Source organism: Canis aureus, chromosome 36, assembly GCF_053574225.1.
Source record: "Canis aureus isolate CA01 chromosome 36, VMU_Caureus_v.1.0, whole genome shotgun sequence".
In the NCBI taxonomy this organism is placed as follows: Eukaryota; Metazoa; Chordata; class Mammalia; order Carnivora; family Canidae; genus Canis; species Canis aureus.
The window spans coordinates 10,436,692-10,453,878 of record NC_135646.1 but is presented as its reverse complement, the minus strand read 5'-3'; the positions used below and the strand labels follow the sequence as shown (position 1 = coordinate 10,453,878).

Here is a 17,187-nt window from a genome sequence, read left to right as displayed (position 1 = left end):
GTCAACATTATAAATAGATGAATTTGATACATATTTGTCGATCTTCAAGGTATTTATAAATGTAATACTAGGAAGTATTTGTTAAGCTCATTTTTTTTTTTTTGGCCTTGCTACTTTTTTTTGCCTTTTCCCCTATAAGTTAGGTATTTTGAATTAAAAGGTACACTCAAGGAAGAAAAATTTCATTTGATAGTACTTTTAAAATGTGATAAGTATCCATGAAAATCTACAAACACATATTGATGAAGAAAATTTAATAACTATCTCAGATGTGATGGTGGGCTTGAACTGGCATGGGGATGAGGAAATAGCTAAAGGTAAATGAGTTTGCAGTCATATGTGCCCTTTTACATTTCTGGTTATGAAGACATTGGTAACAGAACAAACTTATGGGAAAGCATAAGTTGCATTTGTTAAAATGTAGGCAATTCATGATTCATATAGTGATAATGTAACATAAAGCAGAACAGACATCTCCTTTTTGCCAAGGTGATTGAGCAATGTCTAGGATTTAACCCTTATTTGATCCTGGTTGGACTCCTAAGAAATGGTGGTTTCCAATACGGTTATTGAACCATTTGTTGAACTGCTTGCATAATTTACTGTGTGCTTTGGAGCAACAACTTTCTGCCCGTAGGTGTCTTCTATAAATAGAGGATAGGCTCCGACATACATACCTCTGAGATTTAAGGGTGAAATAAGACCTATATGAAAACTGTCTGAAGAGTAAAGAGATACCATCCCTAACAACTTGGAATACTTTGTCCTCTGCCCTGGGGCAGGGGGCCTACATGGTAAAGATGGAGATTCCTGATCTCAAATGTATCCCCATCTCTCTCTGGGTCAGGCAGTGTGACATGTGTACACAACGGCAATAACTTAAGCCTGATGTTATTCAATAATTTAATCTTCGTATTTGGAAGATGTGTTTGGGTACAGAATTTTCACCAGAAAGTTTTTATAGCAAACTTTTTATGTCAGAAGTTTATTTTATTGGTAAAATATTAAATAATATACAGAATTAAAAACTGCACTTACACTTCTGAGAAGAAATAAATCTTGGACAAATTATATGCTTGTTCCTGAGATTCCCTAAATTTATTCCAGTAGCTGTGCACTCAGACAGTACAAACCTTTATAATATAATCCTTTTCACAAAGTATTACAAAGTTTCTGCAGCTTCTTTAGTTGTACACACATACAGACACACACTCACACATGCATATACAACACTCATACACGTATACACAGTAGCCACATACATGCGCAGAACATGTATGTGTGTGCATTAAAAACAAAGAAAATACAAGTCCCACGTTTTAGTCTGCAGTGATAAAACTGTTTAGCAGAGGTCTCCAAATTGGTAATATAGCAGAGTGACTTGTCACACAGCTGCAAAGACTGTTTCAGTATTTCCATAGTAAACCTCATTTTCTGAGGTATTGTATTTGAGCCTTAAAAAAACATTACACTGAGCAAACCTGACATACAAGTTCTGGAATTTTAATTTTACATAGATATATATATTTCTTTTTAAAACAATTTTTATTTTCCCAAATTATTAGTTTGAAAAAAAATGAGGTTTACTGGTTTGACCTATCTTATTTTTCTTTTGCTTCTAAAACTCAAAATATCCTAGAAACTGTCAAGCAATTAGTTTTTAAAGTAGTCTAATTACCTTTGGTATTGTTAAAGAAAAAAATCTAAAATGGCCAAGACACATACTATACAAATGCAGTAACTGCCTTTAAAAGAAATGCCAAAGAAATGTTATCTTTTAACAAAACATGTATTTACATTACAGCAGTTTTACTACAGGGACACAGGTATAAAAAAAGAAAACCAGCATTCTACATATAAATATGTATGATACGAAAAATACTTCTTACTTAAATTTGTATGAAAACAGTGCTCCAAATATTTCTTAAAAATTGTCTTCAGTAGGTGATAGGTGTTTAAAATTGAGCTAAGTGCTTTGCTTTTTTTTTTTTTTAAGTTCATTTCCAAAAGAACGAAAATGAAATAAAAAAATATTAGGTTCTTAATTTAAAACATTGGACAAGGGTAAGAAGAAAATTCAGTCTAAGAATTGCAACTTTTTTCAACTTTAGGACACATTTCTCAGACAAAAGATTACCATTTTCAATTAAAATTTAGCCCAAATAAAGAATACCCTAAGATTAGACTAGTGGTTTCGACTTTTTCTAATCTTTTGATTATGGAGTGCCTTTTTCCTTTGCTTGTTGTGTCCTTTAACTAACATGCCATGATTTTCAAGGGTTTCTTTTTGACATTAAAGAATACGTCAGTTAAAAAAAAAAATAACCATAGTTTTTAAGACTTCAAGGAAAGTATTGCACTTGTACAGAAAGAAAAGAAAAATATCCTTTAAATAGCAGAAGGAATCATTCTGGGATTGCAAATAACACATGGTCTAAAAGGTCCAACTATTAAGAGCAGATATGAAGCCTGGAGAACCCCCTCCAAACCTGGAATATTATTATAGTAATGTTAAAGCATGTTCTCCCAACTGGGAGACAGTTAAGACTTTTTGCTTTAGATTTTTAACATCTTCCTATATTTTTGCAAAAAATTGTTTAATCTCTCATACATTTTAGGAGGAAAACCAAATCAGAACACAAAACTCAACAAAAAAAGGAAGGCAAACATACCATATTACGATGACATAATCTCTGAAGTCCTATTTTAGGTACCCAATATTTGAAAGTAGCACAAGGGTTATATACTTTACTATTTTTAATCCAACTACTTCTCTTTTTTAATATAAAACTACACTTGAGTATAAAAATATGTCAGCAAATTATACAGCTAACAAAAATCACACAAAAAAATGTTAAGACTGAAGAGACTGATGAGTTGGAAGTTAAGAGCCGACCTAATCTTCAAACTAGTGGGGGGAAGAGAGGCAGAGATGTCCAGAGGCAGTGCTGGAAGGGACATTGACAGGGAGCAAAGGAGGTTAGGAGGAGGAGACAAAATTTAAGAGCTAATAAAGAACTTCGTTACACAGAAGGGGAAGTGATTTGTGTTCAAAATCTGAGAGTGCTTGACAGTCAAAATGTTTTATCACAGTTTCAGAAATTGAACTACTTAAAAAACACACACACAAATTAATAAAACAACAAAAAACAAAACCCAGAGTCCTTCCCTTGTTACAGTGTATTCATTTTCTAAAAATCCATTTCCAGTAAATTAAATAGAATCCTGATAAGTGCATAGTAGGGGATTCAGTGACCTCCACCCGTTTGAGAAGCTTTTCTTACTGTGTGTCACTTGAGGTAATTTGAAGGGCCCAATTAACTGCAAACTGGCTTATCTGTACTTTTCTGAAGTTATATGTTGTATTTTATGTGGCTTAGCAGAGGGCCTCTAAATCTTATATTTTATTCACAATAAAAAGGACATCTTAGAAAACTAGTCATTCACGTACCACTCTCTGTATGGGGGTAAGGGTTAATTCACAACAAATTTATACAGAAAATATACAAATGCAGTGTTATGGGAGGAAAAACCCCATAAACAGAATTAGGAACTTATTTCTAACTGTGCATGTGAAAAATATCCACAAACTTACAGTACAGCAAGAGAAAACTAAAAAGCTAGAAATATAATGTTACATAAAAACCTTATGGAAATCCCAAAATTTTAGGTTTCTGCAATAAATGTAAAAATATTCAAGGTGTCATTATTTGGCCTAGCAACACACTATGATAAAAAGAAACACTAGCATATCACAGCTTCTTGGTCATATGACATTTGCTTTGTATAACAAGCAGCTCATTTTTTTTTTTTTTTTTAAAAGCTGTCATATCCTAACACATCCATTGCAAGTAATACACAATCATGGTAGGAAACCATTTGAGATTATGCTTTGGAGAATAGCAATGTGGTATGACTGTTCAGTTTTGTTTTGTTCAAGGAGAATTAATTACCTGCTTCTTTACATTATTTCATAAAACATTAACAGATTAGGAGACAGGTTCTCAGACTAGTACAACACTAGTCTGTAAATGGAATTCCAAAACAATACTGTATTTTACTGACCAAAAATTCCACTAATAAAGCCTTGTGTGATACTAGAACTTATTCTTCCTTTAAAACAAAACAAAAACACATACCATAATGCAATTCACAGATGAAATTTCCCTCTATGCCATATTTTACTTATGTGATCTTGTAATGATATTCAGAAATACTATCAAACTAATGAGATTAAAATCTTGTCTCAAAGTTTCCTTTACTTTGAACAGATGAGCTGAAATCCTCTGTACTGGAAATTCCTCTGACAGTTTTGCCCTAAGAACACGAAGATGTATTATATAGTACTCAAATTTAAGTGGTTTTTAAAAATACATAATAAAAGTGTTTGTAGAGCTACAACAGCTAACCAACACTCTCTCAATGCATTTTAAAAAGGCACCAATATAAAGAAATCTTACAAGTATTTAATACATTAAATTCAGGATCTTAAGATACCAGTTACTGTATATTTTAATTATTTTGCAGAAACTGGAGGTTTAAAAACATTTCTAAGATAACTCTCATATATACAAACTTCAAATTTACCTCTATTCTTTTTTTCTTTTGCATGTGGGGAATTTTTTTTTTTTTTTTTTTTTTGGGTAATCGTATACAGATAGTACTTAACTAAATAATATATAAAATATAACTAAAGATGATATGTAACATATCCCTTTTGGTAAAATGAGTATTTCAAAGTAAAAAAAAAAAAATTGTAACCAGTACCTTTTTACTGTAAGTTCTGTCTTAAAACTAGGGACATGCAGTTTTTTGTTTGATATTTGCAACCTTTTCTGTTCTTTTTCTACTTTATGGAATCATTTTGGAGACAGGATGAAATAACATTTTGAGAGTAAGTAAAACATAATTTTCATCTAAATGCCTTCACTAATGTATGTTTTGTCAAACCTTTATAACATATATAAAGACTTCATAGTTTTGTGAGGTGTAGAACTGAGACAAAGTAACTATAAAAATAACATCAAGCTCACTAAAATATTCTGGTCTTTGTCCATTTGCCAACAAGTAAAAGTTAATCATTTTTCTTTTCTGTATCTTCCTATTCAAAAGTTATTTGTGTTTCTTTCACTTTGGAAGTTATACAGAATCAGCTTGAAAACCTTTTTGTTTGTTTTGATTTCTTCTGAAAGTAGATGGTAAAGACCCAAGGTTTAAGTTTAATAGTTGAACTAAGTTCTAAAGACACGCCAATAACTTCTTTAATATTTCTTAATACAATCTGGTAAATGTCCTAAATTGCTCGGGTATTAACTATAATTTTAACTCTTTATGTGCTCTTGCAACACACGAGGTCACTCTAATTGCTTCTTTTCATGACTTTTCCTTAGAAGAGTGTGTACGTGTATACAAACATACACACACTGTTGCACACATAGAGTTGCTTGTATGTATGCAGAAAAGGCATTCCCTACTCTGTAGCCGAATCTAAATCCTGGTCTCTCATTCTCCAATTTTGTCCCTCCAGAAAATTCTCAACGGAATGTTTTAACGACTTGAAATCTCTTCCAATCTGCTTAATGGTTATTTTCACTGTTCTAAAAAGCCAGATTAGAATGGCTTTTTAAAAGTGATTGACCACTATTAGAGAGAGGCAGCACACATCTCCAACAGGAGCTGTAGATCATTTTCTCGGCAAAATTAGGGCAAAGCAATGTGATGAATTTCTGAATTTTTGCCAGACTAGAAAAGAGAGGCTAACCCATTTTCATGCCCCCTCAAGTACTCTGTAATGTGAAATCTCACCTAAATAAACCGGGCATATAACTGTTATGTAAAACTTGATTTATTTGGTGTCTGACTCTCATATTTATTTTTAGGCCCTAACAACTTGCCTATTTCCTTTCTTGAAGAAGGAGGCATGCAAATATAGCCATTCAGAATTTCCCAGAAAGCACTGTGCCCACAAGAATTCATTCTAACCTGCACATTTGAATTGACCTCGTCCTCATTTGTCTCTGCCACACCCTGAGCCATCGTTACCTCTTTCTGTTCCTTATATCATGAAGCTAAGAAAGTACAAGCATACACTTGTAGCAAATACACTCTCACAAATATTAAGTCCCTTCAATACAATAAATTTCCAAAGAGATGAAATGAAAAGAGGAGGGTATATTAGTACTGTCTTCATGGGGGTACTACACAACTCTTTAGGTCCACCTAAAATTCAGCTTCATCCCAGGACAGTTGGGTACATGATTGTTCATACACTGGAAAAAACAAACAGTGAACAGGAAGAAAATTCATCGGTGATGCCAGCAGAAATCCACACACAGCCAAAGTTATGAAGACATTATCTGCCATCCAAATGTTTCCTTAAATTGCAGTAAAACACAAAATCAGTAACCTTAAATTATTTACCTTCCTCCAAAAAGGAAAAAAATATATAAAATTCCAATTTTCTTCTTGAGTGGTTAGGGTAGGGGCAGTTAAGGGAGTCTCAAAACATGCTTTAGATAAATTGTATGTTCACGATGTACCAAAGCATGCGGGGGGGCGGGGGGGGGGGAAACCAGTTGACATTCTATTTAAAATATTTCACGTTTCTGTTTTGGTGCATTCTCTTAGATTTAAAGGAACAGTTTGGACATTTCTCCAAAAATAATTACAAGAGGGGCCAGTAAAGGACAGTTGAGTTATAATCATTGTTGCCTCGCTCTAGCTGTGTTAGTGCTTGGAAGTTGCTTAAATCAGCAGATGATAAATGAGAAAATAAGTGAAGGGCAGTATTGGGGCCATGTTTACTTCTCTGTCCATAGGTCTCTCATCTTGCTAGTTCTCACATCATCTGTATTAAGAAACATAGTTGTACCATCCTATTGAATGATTCTTTTTTAGAGCAGTTATCAGTTACTGCTTAACAGAATCAGTAATCATAAATGGCTACCAGATAATCCAGGCATGGACAGGCCTGTCCTCCCTCAACACAAGCTGCAAGTTCTGCACCCAAGTATATCTCCCCAAAATGACAGATCTCATTTGGTTCCTTCCCTCTAATGCTGCTGGACTGCAGAGAAAAAACAGCACCCTTATAAATGAAATAAAAAATTTGCACATGAAAAATGGTGACATATGTACAGATAAAGAAGAGAAAGTTTTTACTAAGGGATTGAGATTCATTTCTGACAGGGATTTATAAATAGTTGAATGTTTTCAAGATAGAGAAAAATGTGCAGGACATGGTGACTTTCACTTGGAGGTTAGGTTACTAGACTCCAAGAAGGGTAAAAATAAGCTTTGTTTTTTGTTTATCTGTAGTCTAATGTACAGGTTACAAAGAAGTTCCCCTTTCCTTGCACCAAAAGTGGTAATATTATTATTATTGAAGAAATACTAGAATAAATAGCCCTAATTCCACAACTTATGGGGTTCAAGTTACCCATTCAAGTTGAATTAGTAATTGCTCCAAGATTTGGAAAGCAAAAACCTCAAACAAGATTTTTATGATCTTCCACTTAAATAGTAAAAGATGATGGACTATGGATAGAACACTGGGTGGTCACAGCTTGAAAAAAAAAACAGTGAAAAGAGACATACCAGAAAAGAGATTTCTGAGTGGGTCCCTCCCCCCCCCACTGTTAGCCTAATTATATTTTTCTGCTGACTGGTTAACACTGATTAAATGCTGATAAAGTGACAATCGTAAGCATACTTTTAGAAACAAATACGCAAACTATGCTGCCATCACATTACAATTTTAAAAGAAAACTTCCCAAACAAATTTATGAAAAGTAGAGGTCCTTTCTGGAAACTACTGACTGCCTCTTAGCCACTCTTAGACCATATGTTATTCTTAAGACTAGATAAAAATACTATTCATTAAAGGTGTTAAAAGTAAGGCTGCCAGGGTGTCTATAAAATGCCAGTCATCAAAACTATGGAAAACAGTGCTTAAGTTTAGAAAAATAAGATCATAGGACCTCAGATGTATTGTAGGTGTCCTTAACTACCTGTAGTTTAAAAGTTTTGCTATATGGTACAGTGTACAGCATACCATATTATAAATTCCACTGGGGAAGTAAACATAGAACCCATAACAACTCATCCAAGGAGTTATCACTGAAAGTAACAATGTTTGTGTTCCATGATCTCTAGAGGGGAAAAAAAAAAAAAAACAAAACAGTTTACATTTTGAAACAAATTCTTCCTTGAAGGGTAAAATTACTTATGCCACTTTAAACTGTGAAAGTTCTACCCAGAAGACTCTAAACTTTCCTGCCTTCAACCATAATCCTGAACATCAGTGGCAAATTAGAATCTCTCAGGTGAATCAAGTGATTTTTTTTTTTTCCCAAAGCATGATATACCTTGTATTTATGCATGGCAGAAATGGAACTGCTCTTAAATTCCCACAAAATAAACAAGCCAAGTTTATCAAGAAACAATATCTCCTGTCCCTTCGCTCTTCTGTTTTTTTCCTTATTGTAATTAGGCAGAGCAAATGACACTGCGTCCACAAAATAAGAATTAATGACAGTAATAATATTAAACAAACAAAAAAAAGGTATGTCAACATCTGAGGGAAGGTGGGATTTGTAAGTGCAGTATTTCTTCATGTGCAGTTTGTTACTTCATAGGGGTCCCCTTTGGAATGAAAAGGCCTAGTGGAATGTGTGCTCCCCTCGAACAATGTGTGATGAAAACTCGTAACGGTCCTGGCTTCTGTAGCCACAGATGTTGCATTCCAGTGGGTCCCGGTAGCCATGGCAACCCATGTGAATGGTGTACATGACATGGTCTAGGAAAAGGACTCGGCAGTGCTCACACTTGAAGGCCCTAATCTGTTCTCCTTCTCCATTGAAGACCTTGTAGATGTCTTTCAGAGAGCCCTTAGGAGCCTTGGTGGTATCCAAAGCCTTGACATCCTCCTTCATGTAAGCTGGGCTTTGTTTCCTCTTGGGATTTAAGGCAGGGTTTCCTTGGTAGGACTGGTGGTCATCATGGCTGCTTTCTGAGTCAGTAGAATCCAGGCAGCTATTGCTGGGAGAGGCCTCTCTTTCCTGGGGCCGACTCTTTGGTCTGATGAGAGAGAGAGGACCATCCATGTTGTTTTCATGACTATCGGAGGTTTCCCTGCTAATGGGTCTTTCTATCCTATTTGGATGATAGACCTGAGAATAAGCTGAGCTTATAACTGGGGCCACCTCAGCGATTGTGCTTGGCGGGTGCTGCATCAGTGGGTGAAGGGCCTCAGCTCCAAGGTAGGTGATTGCATTGTTGATGGCTTGGTCCATCATATGAGACTGCATTAGCTCAGCCTCCTTCTCATATGTTAAGTTCATATCAAAGTGAATGTCTGGGTAGCTGAATCGCATGAGCTTTTCCCCTGAAAGGGGGAGGGTGAGAAAAGTAAAAAACAAACAAAATACAACAAAATTAGTGATTGGATTAAAATATAAATGTACAAAGTTAATCGTCTCCATTTTCTATAATATGATAATCTTATTCTTTAGATCAAGCATTTGGGCTCTTTAATTCTGCTGAGACTCACAAATACTCTCAACCTGCAAAGAGGATTAGTAATAAGAATTTCACAAGCCATTTGCACTTGTTTTAATGCCATCATGAAAATGCATCTAGCCTGAAAGGTATGATTGAGTGTGTTATCTTACTTTCATTCTCAATTAAAATTTCCACTTGTCTGGAGCTTAGCGACTATAGGCGAAAGAAGAAATACCAGGTGAAAATAAGTCAGAGACTATGCCTATTTTGCTATTTTAGACATCAGTGACCAAGCTATAGAGATCACAAAAGCAAGAGTGATCTGATTATAACATCTGTCACCTTGGTGTTATATAGGGTTAATCTGGATGATTTAAAGGCTATATTAGAAAAAAATATATATAGAGCTGGTATATGTCACCGTGGAGAATTCAAAAACATCACCATTAAAATACTGTTAAAAGATGTATTGTTTTGGGGCAGCTGGGTGGCTCAGTCAGTTAAGCATCTGACTCTTGATTTTGGCTCAGCTCATGATCTCAGGGTAGTGAGACTGAGCCCCGGGCTGGGCTCTATGCTGGGTGTGGAGCCTGCCTGAGATTCTCTCTCCGCCTCGCCCTCTTGTCTCCCCTGCCTCCACCACCCACTCGCATGCTCTCTCTCTTCCCCTTTCCCCACCAAAAAAGTTGTATAGTTTGATAAATGGAATGAAATTTAGGACTGTTTAAATATAGGAGTTATTACCAAAGGTAGTTTATTTATAAACTTAGAAGATACTGTTTTGTTGTTTTGCTTCTTGAAATGGAGAATTAATCATTTTTACCTCAGCCCTGCCTTATTCAGTCATATGGGTAGTGGTGCTGGTATGTACACCCATTGTTAATTTCCTATATTTTTTCTTGATTGAAGAATTTTTGTGGTTTTCCCTTTAATATTTACTTCAACAAATTTATATTTTACTCTAAGATAGTATTTAACCATGAAAAAATTCTGTGCATAAAACTGGAGAAGTAACTTTAATTTTTCTCTTTTAAATATTGCCAGCTTTAGACAGCATATTTTATCTTTTTAAAATTCTGCCACTAAAACAATGACGTATCCTACTAATTGCCTGGTTAGTTTGAGAGGTAAATCTCACAGATAAAAACTTCTTAAAATATATGTGAACTTCCTATAAATGTTTAGTATGTTATAGATGGATGCCTAATTTGTAATGTTGATTAAAAAAAATGCTGATCCACAGAACTGCATTCTGGAAAAGCACTTTCAAGTAGCTAGTATTATTTCAGGTTTGAAGAGAGGTCCCCAAAGTGAATCAGGGTAATGATCAGAGTAATGAAAATGTAAGAAGAAAAAAAAGATGAGACCTTACCGCATGGCATCCAATTTAAGATATTACAATGTTAAGAGTTTAAAAGTTGAGCTAGACAAACCTAATCTATATTCTCAAAGAGCTGACACTTTAGCAGGAGTTGTAGCGATTTAGGGATCATTATTACTACAGTGTTATATATGCTATGAGGTCAAATAAAAGGAATACATAATTAGGGGAGTAAAAGACGACTTCTTGAAGAAAGTGGCATCTGAGATAAAAACGTGATGACAAATATTAGCCAAGTAAAGGAATGCAGAGGTGGAGCAGCTGGTAGGAAGGCTTAGAGGCAAGAGGGCATGACTTGTTCAAGGGATTACTTACATTTCAGTATATAGCTGAGAGTGGAAATAGATGAGAAAGATGGAGAAGATAATAACAGGGCTCAGTCAACAGCTAAGGAATTTGAATTTTATCCTGAGGGCAATAAGGATTAAAAGGGTTAAACAGGGAAGTGACTTAACTAGATCTTTATTTATCAAGACGGTGTAGGAAGTTATTGATATAAATATCATGGTGGTCTGAATTAGTATAGTGGCAGCAGAAATGGAGAAAATTGGCTGGAATGGAGAGAAATTTAGAAAATATAGTTTGTAGAGTTTGGTGATTATCTAGACCTAGATAAAAAGAAGAAAGATGTGAGAAAAAGAAAGAAGTTAAATATGGAACTCAGGTTTCTGGCCTGGGAAACTTAGTGGATGGCAATGATAAAAGATGATGAGTTCAGGCTGGGAAAGACGGAATAATAGTCATGGTCCAGGAACTACCAAAATACAGTCTCAAATTTCGGAGAGACTTGGGCTTGAGATATAGGTATGTAAGTCACAGTTGATAGAAAGTAACTTTTAAAGCCACGAGAATTGAAGATCTGACCCAAGCATAGGTACAGTGTGAAGAAGAGGAGTAAAAAATAGAAACTGAAAGAACACCAGGATTTTTATGCCTGCCCAGAGACCAAGGCAAGTTGGATTCCTGCACGGGGCCCCATGTTTACAGTCTTTTGTTCCTCATGGAATGAGGACTGTGTCTAGCCAAGGGAGTGTGCCCGTCTGGAGATTACTCCCTAGACCATACCCTGGATACCCAGAACCCTCGAATTCCTTGCCGAATGGCACAATTGGTGCTCTCGGTACGTACACAGCCCTGAGGAGTGACCAACACACTACTCTCTATGTGCTCTGTGGGGTACAATGTGAAAAGATCTTGGTGTGCAGGCTGAGTGTCTACAGTTGTGTGCATGAGGCCCCTTTTGGTGCTAGGCAGAACCAGAAGTGGATCTAAGAGAGAGGCTGGGCTGCAGGTCAGGTGGTAGTTCTACTCATGCTGTCAAGGTCTGGTGATTCTGTAATTGAACTCAATTTTCTAAGTTAGATAGATAGAACACCATAGTTTTTCAGCTTGATTTAAAATAAATATTTAGGCACAGGAATGGAGGACTCATTAGCACTTTTGTTCCATTTGCATAACTGTTAACTATTAAGTCTTCAGACTTAGAAGACTTACAAGGGGCAGAGAAGCTGGAAGAAATGCAGGAGAGATCAATGTCATGGACACCAAGGAAAGAAGTGTTTCAAAAGGAATGAATTATTCAAGAGTGGCAAATGCTCTCTAGGAGTTGTGTAAGATAGTCTATAAAGGATCCACTTGCACGTGGCACTATGAAAACTAGTGGTGACCTCAATGAGAATAATTTCTGTGGAGCATGGGGAAGAAAGCCAGGTTGCATAGACTAGGGAATGAGTAGGAAGAAAGAAAGTATGGAGAGCAAGCATAGAGAACTCTTTCAACAACTCCATTTTTGAAGAGTAGGAAAAAGCAGGCAGTAGCTGGAAGGAGACTTGGGTTCGAGGGAAGATTTTTTGGGGGATGAGAACTTATCATATTAAATACAAAAAGGAAAATGTCAAGAGAGGGGAGAGGTTGAAAAAATGAGTGAGAAAAAGGAATAATAATGTAAGATATTTGGGAAGCTGAGATAGAAGAATTCCAGAACACAAAAAAGACGACTTAACCTTAATTACAAAGAGGGATATTCTTTTATTGAAACAAAGAGGGGAAAAAAAGTATTCATATAAATCATATAAATGCACATAATCTTTATAAGATTGGTTATATTATATTGAAATCATTTCAACTGATTTTATTCCCTAGAAGCTGAGATATAATACCATCAAGGAGTGATACACTATGTTTGTGGAGAATGAAGAAATGTTGAAATGGCTATAGGGTTGGGTGGGAGAGAGGACTTTCAAGGATGGAGTAAAGGAGGACTGCTACATATATGGATGGAACAACTGATATTTCAGATCACTTATTCATTGATGAATAGTGCCACCAATTTGTAGGGCTGCAAGATTTTCTTTGCGAGTACTAGCAGTCCTGTAGACATGGGAAAGATGCTCCTCTGCTTTCACCAGAGGGTAGAATTTCATCAGAAGGTGATAGAAAGGCAACAAAGTAAAAGAATCAATAATGTTGTCAAAAGAGTGTCAAAAGTGATTAACCATGGAATCTAAGCTGGATAAGAAAAAGAGAAGAGGACACAAAAAGATATGTAGAAAGTTCAGTGATCATTGGTCTGGAAGGCTTGATAAGGTCGAAGAACAGTATTTGAGGAATATGGTAAAAAGGAATTTATAGTAAGTATGGAATGATGAAATTTTCATTTCAAAAACATCATAGAGATGGTGTGTGTTTTTCACATATTAATAGAAAGGATAATTCAAATAAAAAATACCATAAATTCCAAATAAAAATCTAATGTTATTATTTTATTTTTTCTTTTAAATTTTTTAAAATCAAAATGTAATTTAAGAAAATCTGTCCCTCTTTACTAAAGAATTGAGACTAGTATCCCCAAGTCATAGGAAAAATAAAAATATTACAAAGAATAAGATTAAATAGATTCAGAAGACATAAAGACATATTTTCACAACAACACTAGTATTGGTTTAAAGGACATAAATCATTTAATGGATACCCATCAAAATTGCTCAATTTAAAAAATAGATGAAATGGCAATTAAAAAATAGTTATTTATAAAAAGGAAGAGAGAAGGACAGAAAGAAAAGTTACTTAGGGCCCAAGGCAGGCCTTTGAGTATTCTTTCTGGGGCTTTAAATCGACCTAGGATCAACTAGGTGATCCCTTAGGGCTATTCTCTGGCCTTTTTTTTTCAATGAGCTGTCAATAAATCTCTTCAGCTTGTCTTAAAATGATATTTTGGTGATTTGTTAGTTCTTCAATTTTAGATTGGAAGGAAATATTCTCTAAGTGATTACTGGAGTAAAAGAATTTTATTAGCCTTCCCTCCCTGAAATAACCAGAGAATATTTTCTCCCAGTCACCACTCAACCAAAGAAGGATGTTCCACAATACTCTTTGACACTAGAATGTGAGAATCTATTTGAAAATCTTTCTCTTCTAATTTTTACCCTATATAAAGACTGATATATTATATATATAATTAATGGCAATTCCTTATATGGAGTCACCATTTTTATATATTCTTTAAAAATTGGATGATTTTTGCATCCTCAGAAACACTTGATGATTTACAGTGTACGGAATGATGCCAACTCTGAGTGTATTAAAGAATATTTAAGGGCTTGGAAATGAAAAAGAAAAGTCTAAAAAATAAAAGTTTAAGTACATCATATATAATCTTTTTGTTTCAAAATCATAAGCCGGATGAAAACAAAGATCCAAATATGAAAGACAGATCCAGGAATGAAAACCCTTTAATGAGGGTTGCTGCATTATTTTGGGGGAAAAGATTTCTCTTAATTCTAGACCAAATAGCAAAACCATTAATATCACGTAAAGAAAATAGTTTAAAGACTAATGAAAACTGCAAAACAGATTACAAAGCTGGCTTATAGATGACACCATTTTCCCTAAGTATTTTTATTTTGTAAATAAATGAATATTTTATTTTATATACTGTATATATAATTTCATTTTGAGATAATAACTTCTGTCAGTTTTTTGTTTCCTAGGCCCACATACCTAAGGGGGTGTGTGTGTGTGTGTGTGTGTGTGTGTGTGTATAACTGTGTTACATATGGAACAGCATAAAGTAGAAATGAATAATGGACAAAGAGATGGGTATCTATCTCTTGAACTGAAATATACCATCTGTATTTCATGGGAACATACCTCTGCCCATTGAAACCACTTTTTAAGAAGTAAAATCATTTGTAGCGCTTACCCACAAACTTTTGTGGAGTGGAGCTTTTACGTTTTCCCATATTCCCTGTGAGCTTCTCTATGACAGCAGGTCTCTCAAAAGGCACCAGAGAAATATTGTTGTCCATGATAGGCTCTTGTTCCTTACAATCTTCCATAGGAGGTACTATATAAAACCATACAAAAAATGCAATCTGATAATTTCTTCAACATTTTATTAAAAGATACAAAGCTGGATTTGCCAACTCAATATGTATTAAACATAAGCTAGTATGCTTGAATAAAAGTAAAAAGAATAATGTTTAGTGTTAGAGTACACTCTCTAAGTTTACACACACACACAGGATTTGTTTTTATCTGAGTCATTCTCAGATCAATGACACAAACTGTTGGCCACTACTGGTGGCAAACATGTTCATCTTGTTTCTCATCTTACTCCTCTGAAAGTGTTTTTAACGTTGATTAAAATCAATACCACTTTAAGACTGCACTATTTTCAAGGCTTTGGAGTTTATTTTTCTAAAACAATTTAAGCAAGTCAACTTGTTTTGAAGGAAAGCTTAAATAGGCACACAGAATAACAGCACGATATTTAACCAGGTTTTCTTTTTTTTCACCCATGTATTTTCCTGTAGCAGATTTTCTATTGATGAGCTGAGTGAGCTGCTAGCCCTATTGGCAGTAGATAAATACCTGCACAAAGCAGCCTTCATGAAGGGGCTTCAATTCTGAACATGCCTACACATAGTAAACTGTGGCCGCTTTATGATTGTAATTTATTTTAAAAAGAGCTCTTCAGCAGGATAAAAAGAAACCATTTCCAAAATGGCATATTTGCTCACTAAACTACTGCTCTAATTCATTTGACATAAACTCTCCAAAGCTGCTCCCTCCTCATCCCATTTGTCTAAATTGCTATGGGCTAACAGATTAGCTCAGAGATATTATTGACACGAGATATTGAAATTCATAATATAAACAAAGAACTTACAAAAGTTTTTGAGTAAAAATACTGTCAAAGGATGTTTAAGGATACAGTAACATCTGAGACAGGTGAAATCAATGACTGAAGACAATGTTCACAGGAAAGACCATAAACTTATTCTTGATTATCATTGCTTTCTCTAAAATACCTGCACCAGTAGTGCTAGGAAGCCTAAAGGTTTCATATCTTAGAATATCTTTACTTGTTCAGCATATACTGTAAAACGATTTATTCTGCACCTTTCATTTGTAAAGGATAGTTTCACTGTGTACAACACAATACATTCTCGTCTAGAAGGGCGGACACTAAAATAAAACGAGAAAGCAAGAGATGAAAGTTAAAAAAATCCAGTGCACAATTCAGGTGACCTACTTAATAACCAATACAGGTTGCTGATTTTGAAGAAATGAAAAATGGCAACAGAAAAATGTTTTCCTAATTTGGACATGTTTAAAGAAATTGATATTCAATCTAAGTCTTGGGTTGACGTAGAGTCTACTGGATAGGCCAGAAAAATTTACTTTTCAATCTCTGTAAGATATGGCTACGATTGACAAGGGATTCTACAATTGCTGGATGTTGATCTGGAAGGAAGTTAGGAGCTTCAGAAACAAGGAAAAACACTCAGGTCATTTTCCATAATGATAAAATCCATGATAATAGCAAGTGGAAAAAAATATATGTATGTATTATATAAAACATTATGTCCTCTTTCAGCAACAACTAAAATAAAAACAAGTACTTGAAAAGCAAAGAAAGGCTGCCCAAACGAAAAATTCAAACAAGGGTGGCCAGGAGGACAGAATGCCAGTGGAGAGTGGACGTGGTTGGGAACCATTAATTAGATTATTGTCAAAATCTTAACTTTTGTTTTGGGTGGTGGATTTATAGGCACTTACTACATTATTAAACCTAACTAAAAGCTAAAAAACAGGTCATATATGGACCGGAGATGAAAATATGTCACAAACCAGGATCTAAAATGAAAGAAGGAAAGAAAAAAAGGTTTGTTGTTGTAAATTTTGCTAAAAAACAGCTAAACTGGTTAACGGGGTTTGCCCCCAAATTGAATATATTAATTAGTTTTGAAATGAGTAGTCTAAAACTTGGCAGTTTTGCTCTAAGTCTAACCTTGAATTTT

The 17,187-nt window shown here is 34.9% G+C and overlaps 1 protein-coding gene and 1 long non-coding RNA gene across 13 annotated transcripts in view; one reads left to right on the top strand and one right to left on the bottom strand.

Moving 5' to 3' along the window:
- Positions 1-955: 955 nt before the first annotated feature.
- The window catches only part of IKZF2 (IKAROS family zinc finger 2), a 153,945-nt gene continuing 137,713 nt past the window's right edge, over positions 956-17,187 (bottom strand). For all 12 annotated transcript variants that reach the window (XM_077885544.1, XM_077885541.1, XM_077885547.1 and 9 more), the window contains 2 exons: positions 15,084-15,227; positions 956-9,385 (listed from right to left, as the gene is read on the bottom strand). In XM_077885544.1, the coding sequence (XP_077741670.1) occupies positions 8,661-9,385; positions 15,084-15,227 (869 nt within the window). In that variant the 3' untranslated portion in view covers positions 956-8,660. The remainder of the gene's footprint in view (positions 9,386-15,083; positions 15,228-17,187) is intronic.
- Positions 8,757-14,754, top strand: LOC144306165 (uncharacterized). The gene is made up of 3 exons (XR_013373184.1): positions 8,757-8,933; positions 9,513-9,647; positions 13,025-14,754. It is a non-coding gene; the product is annotated as an uncharacterized LOC144306165 (long non-coding RNA).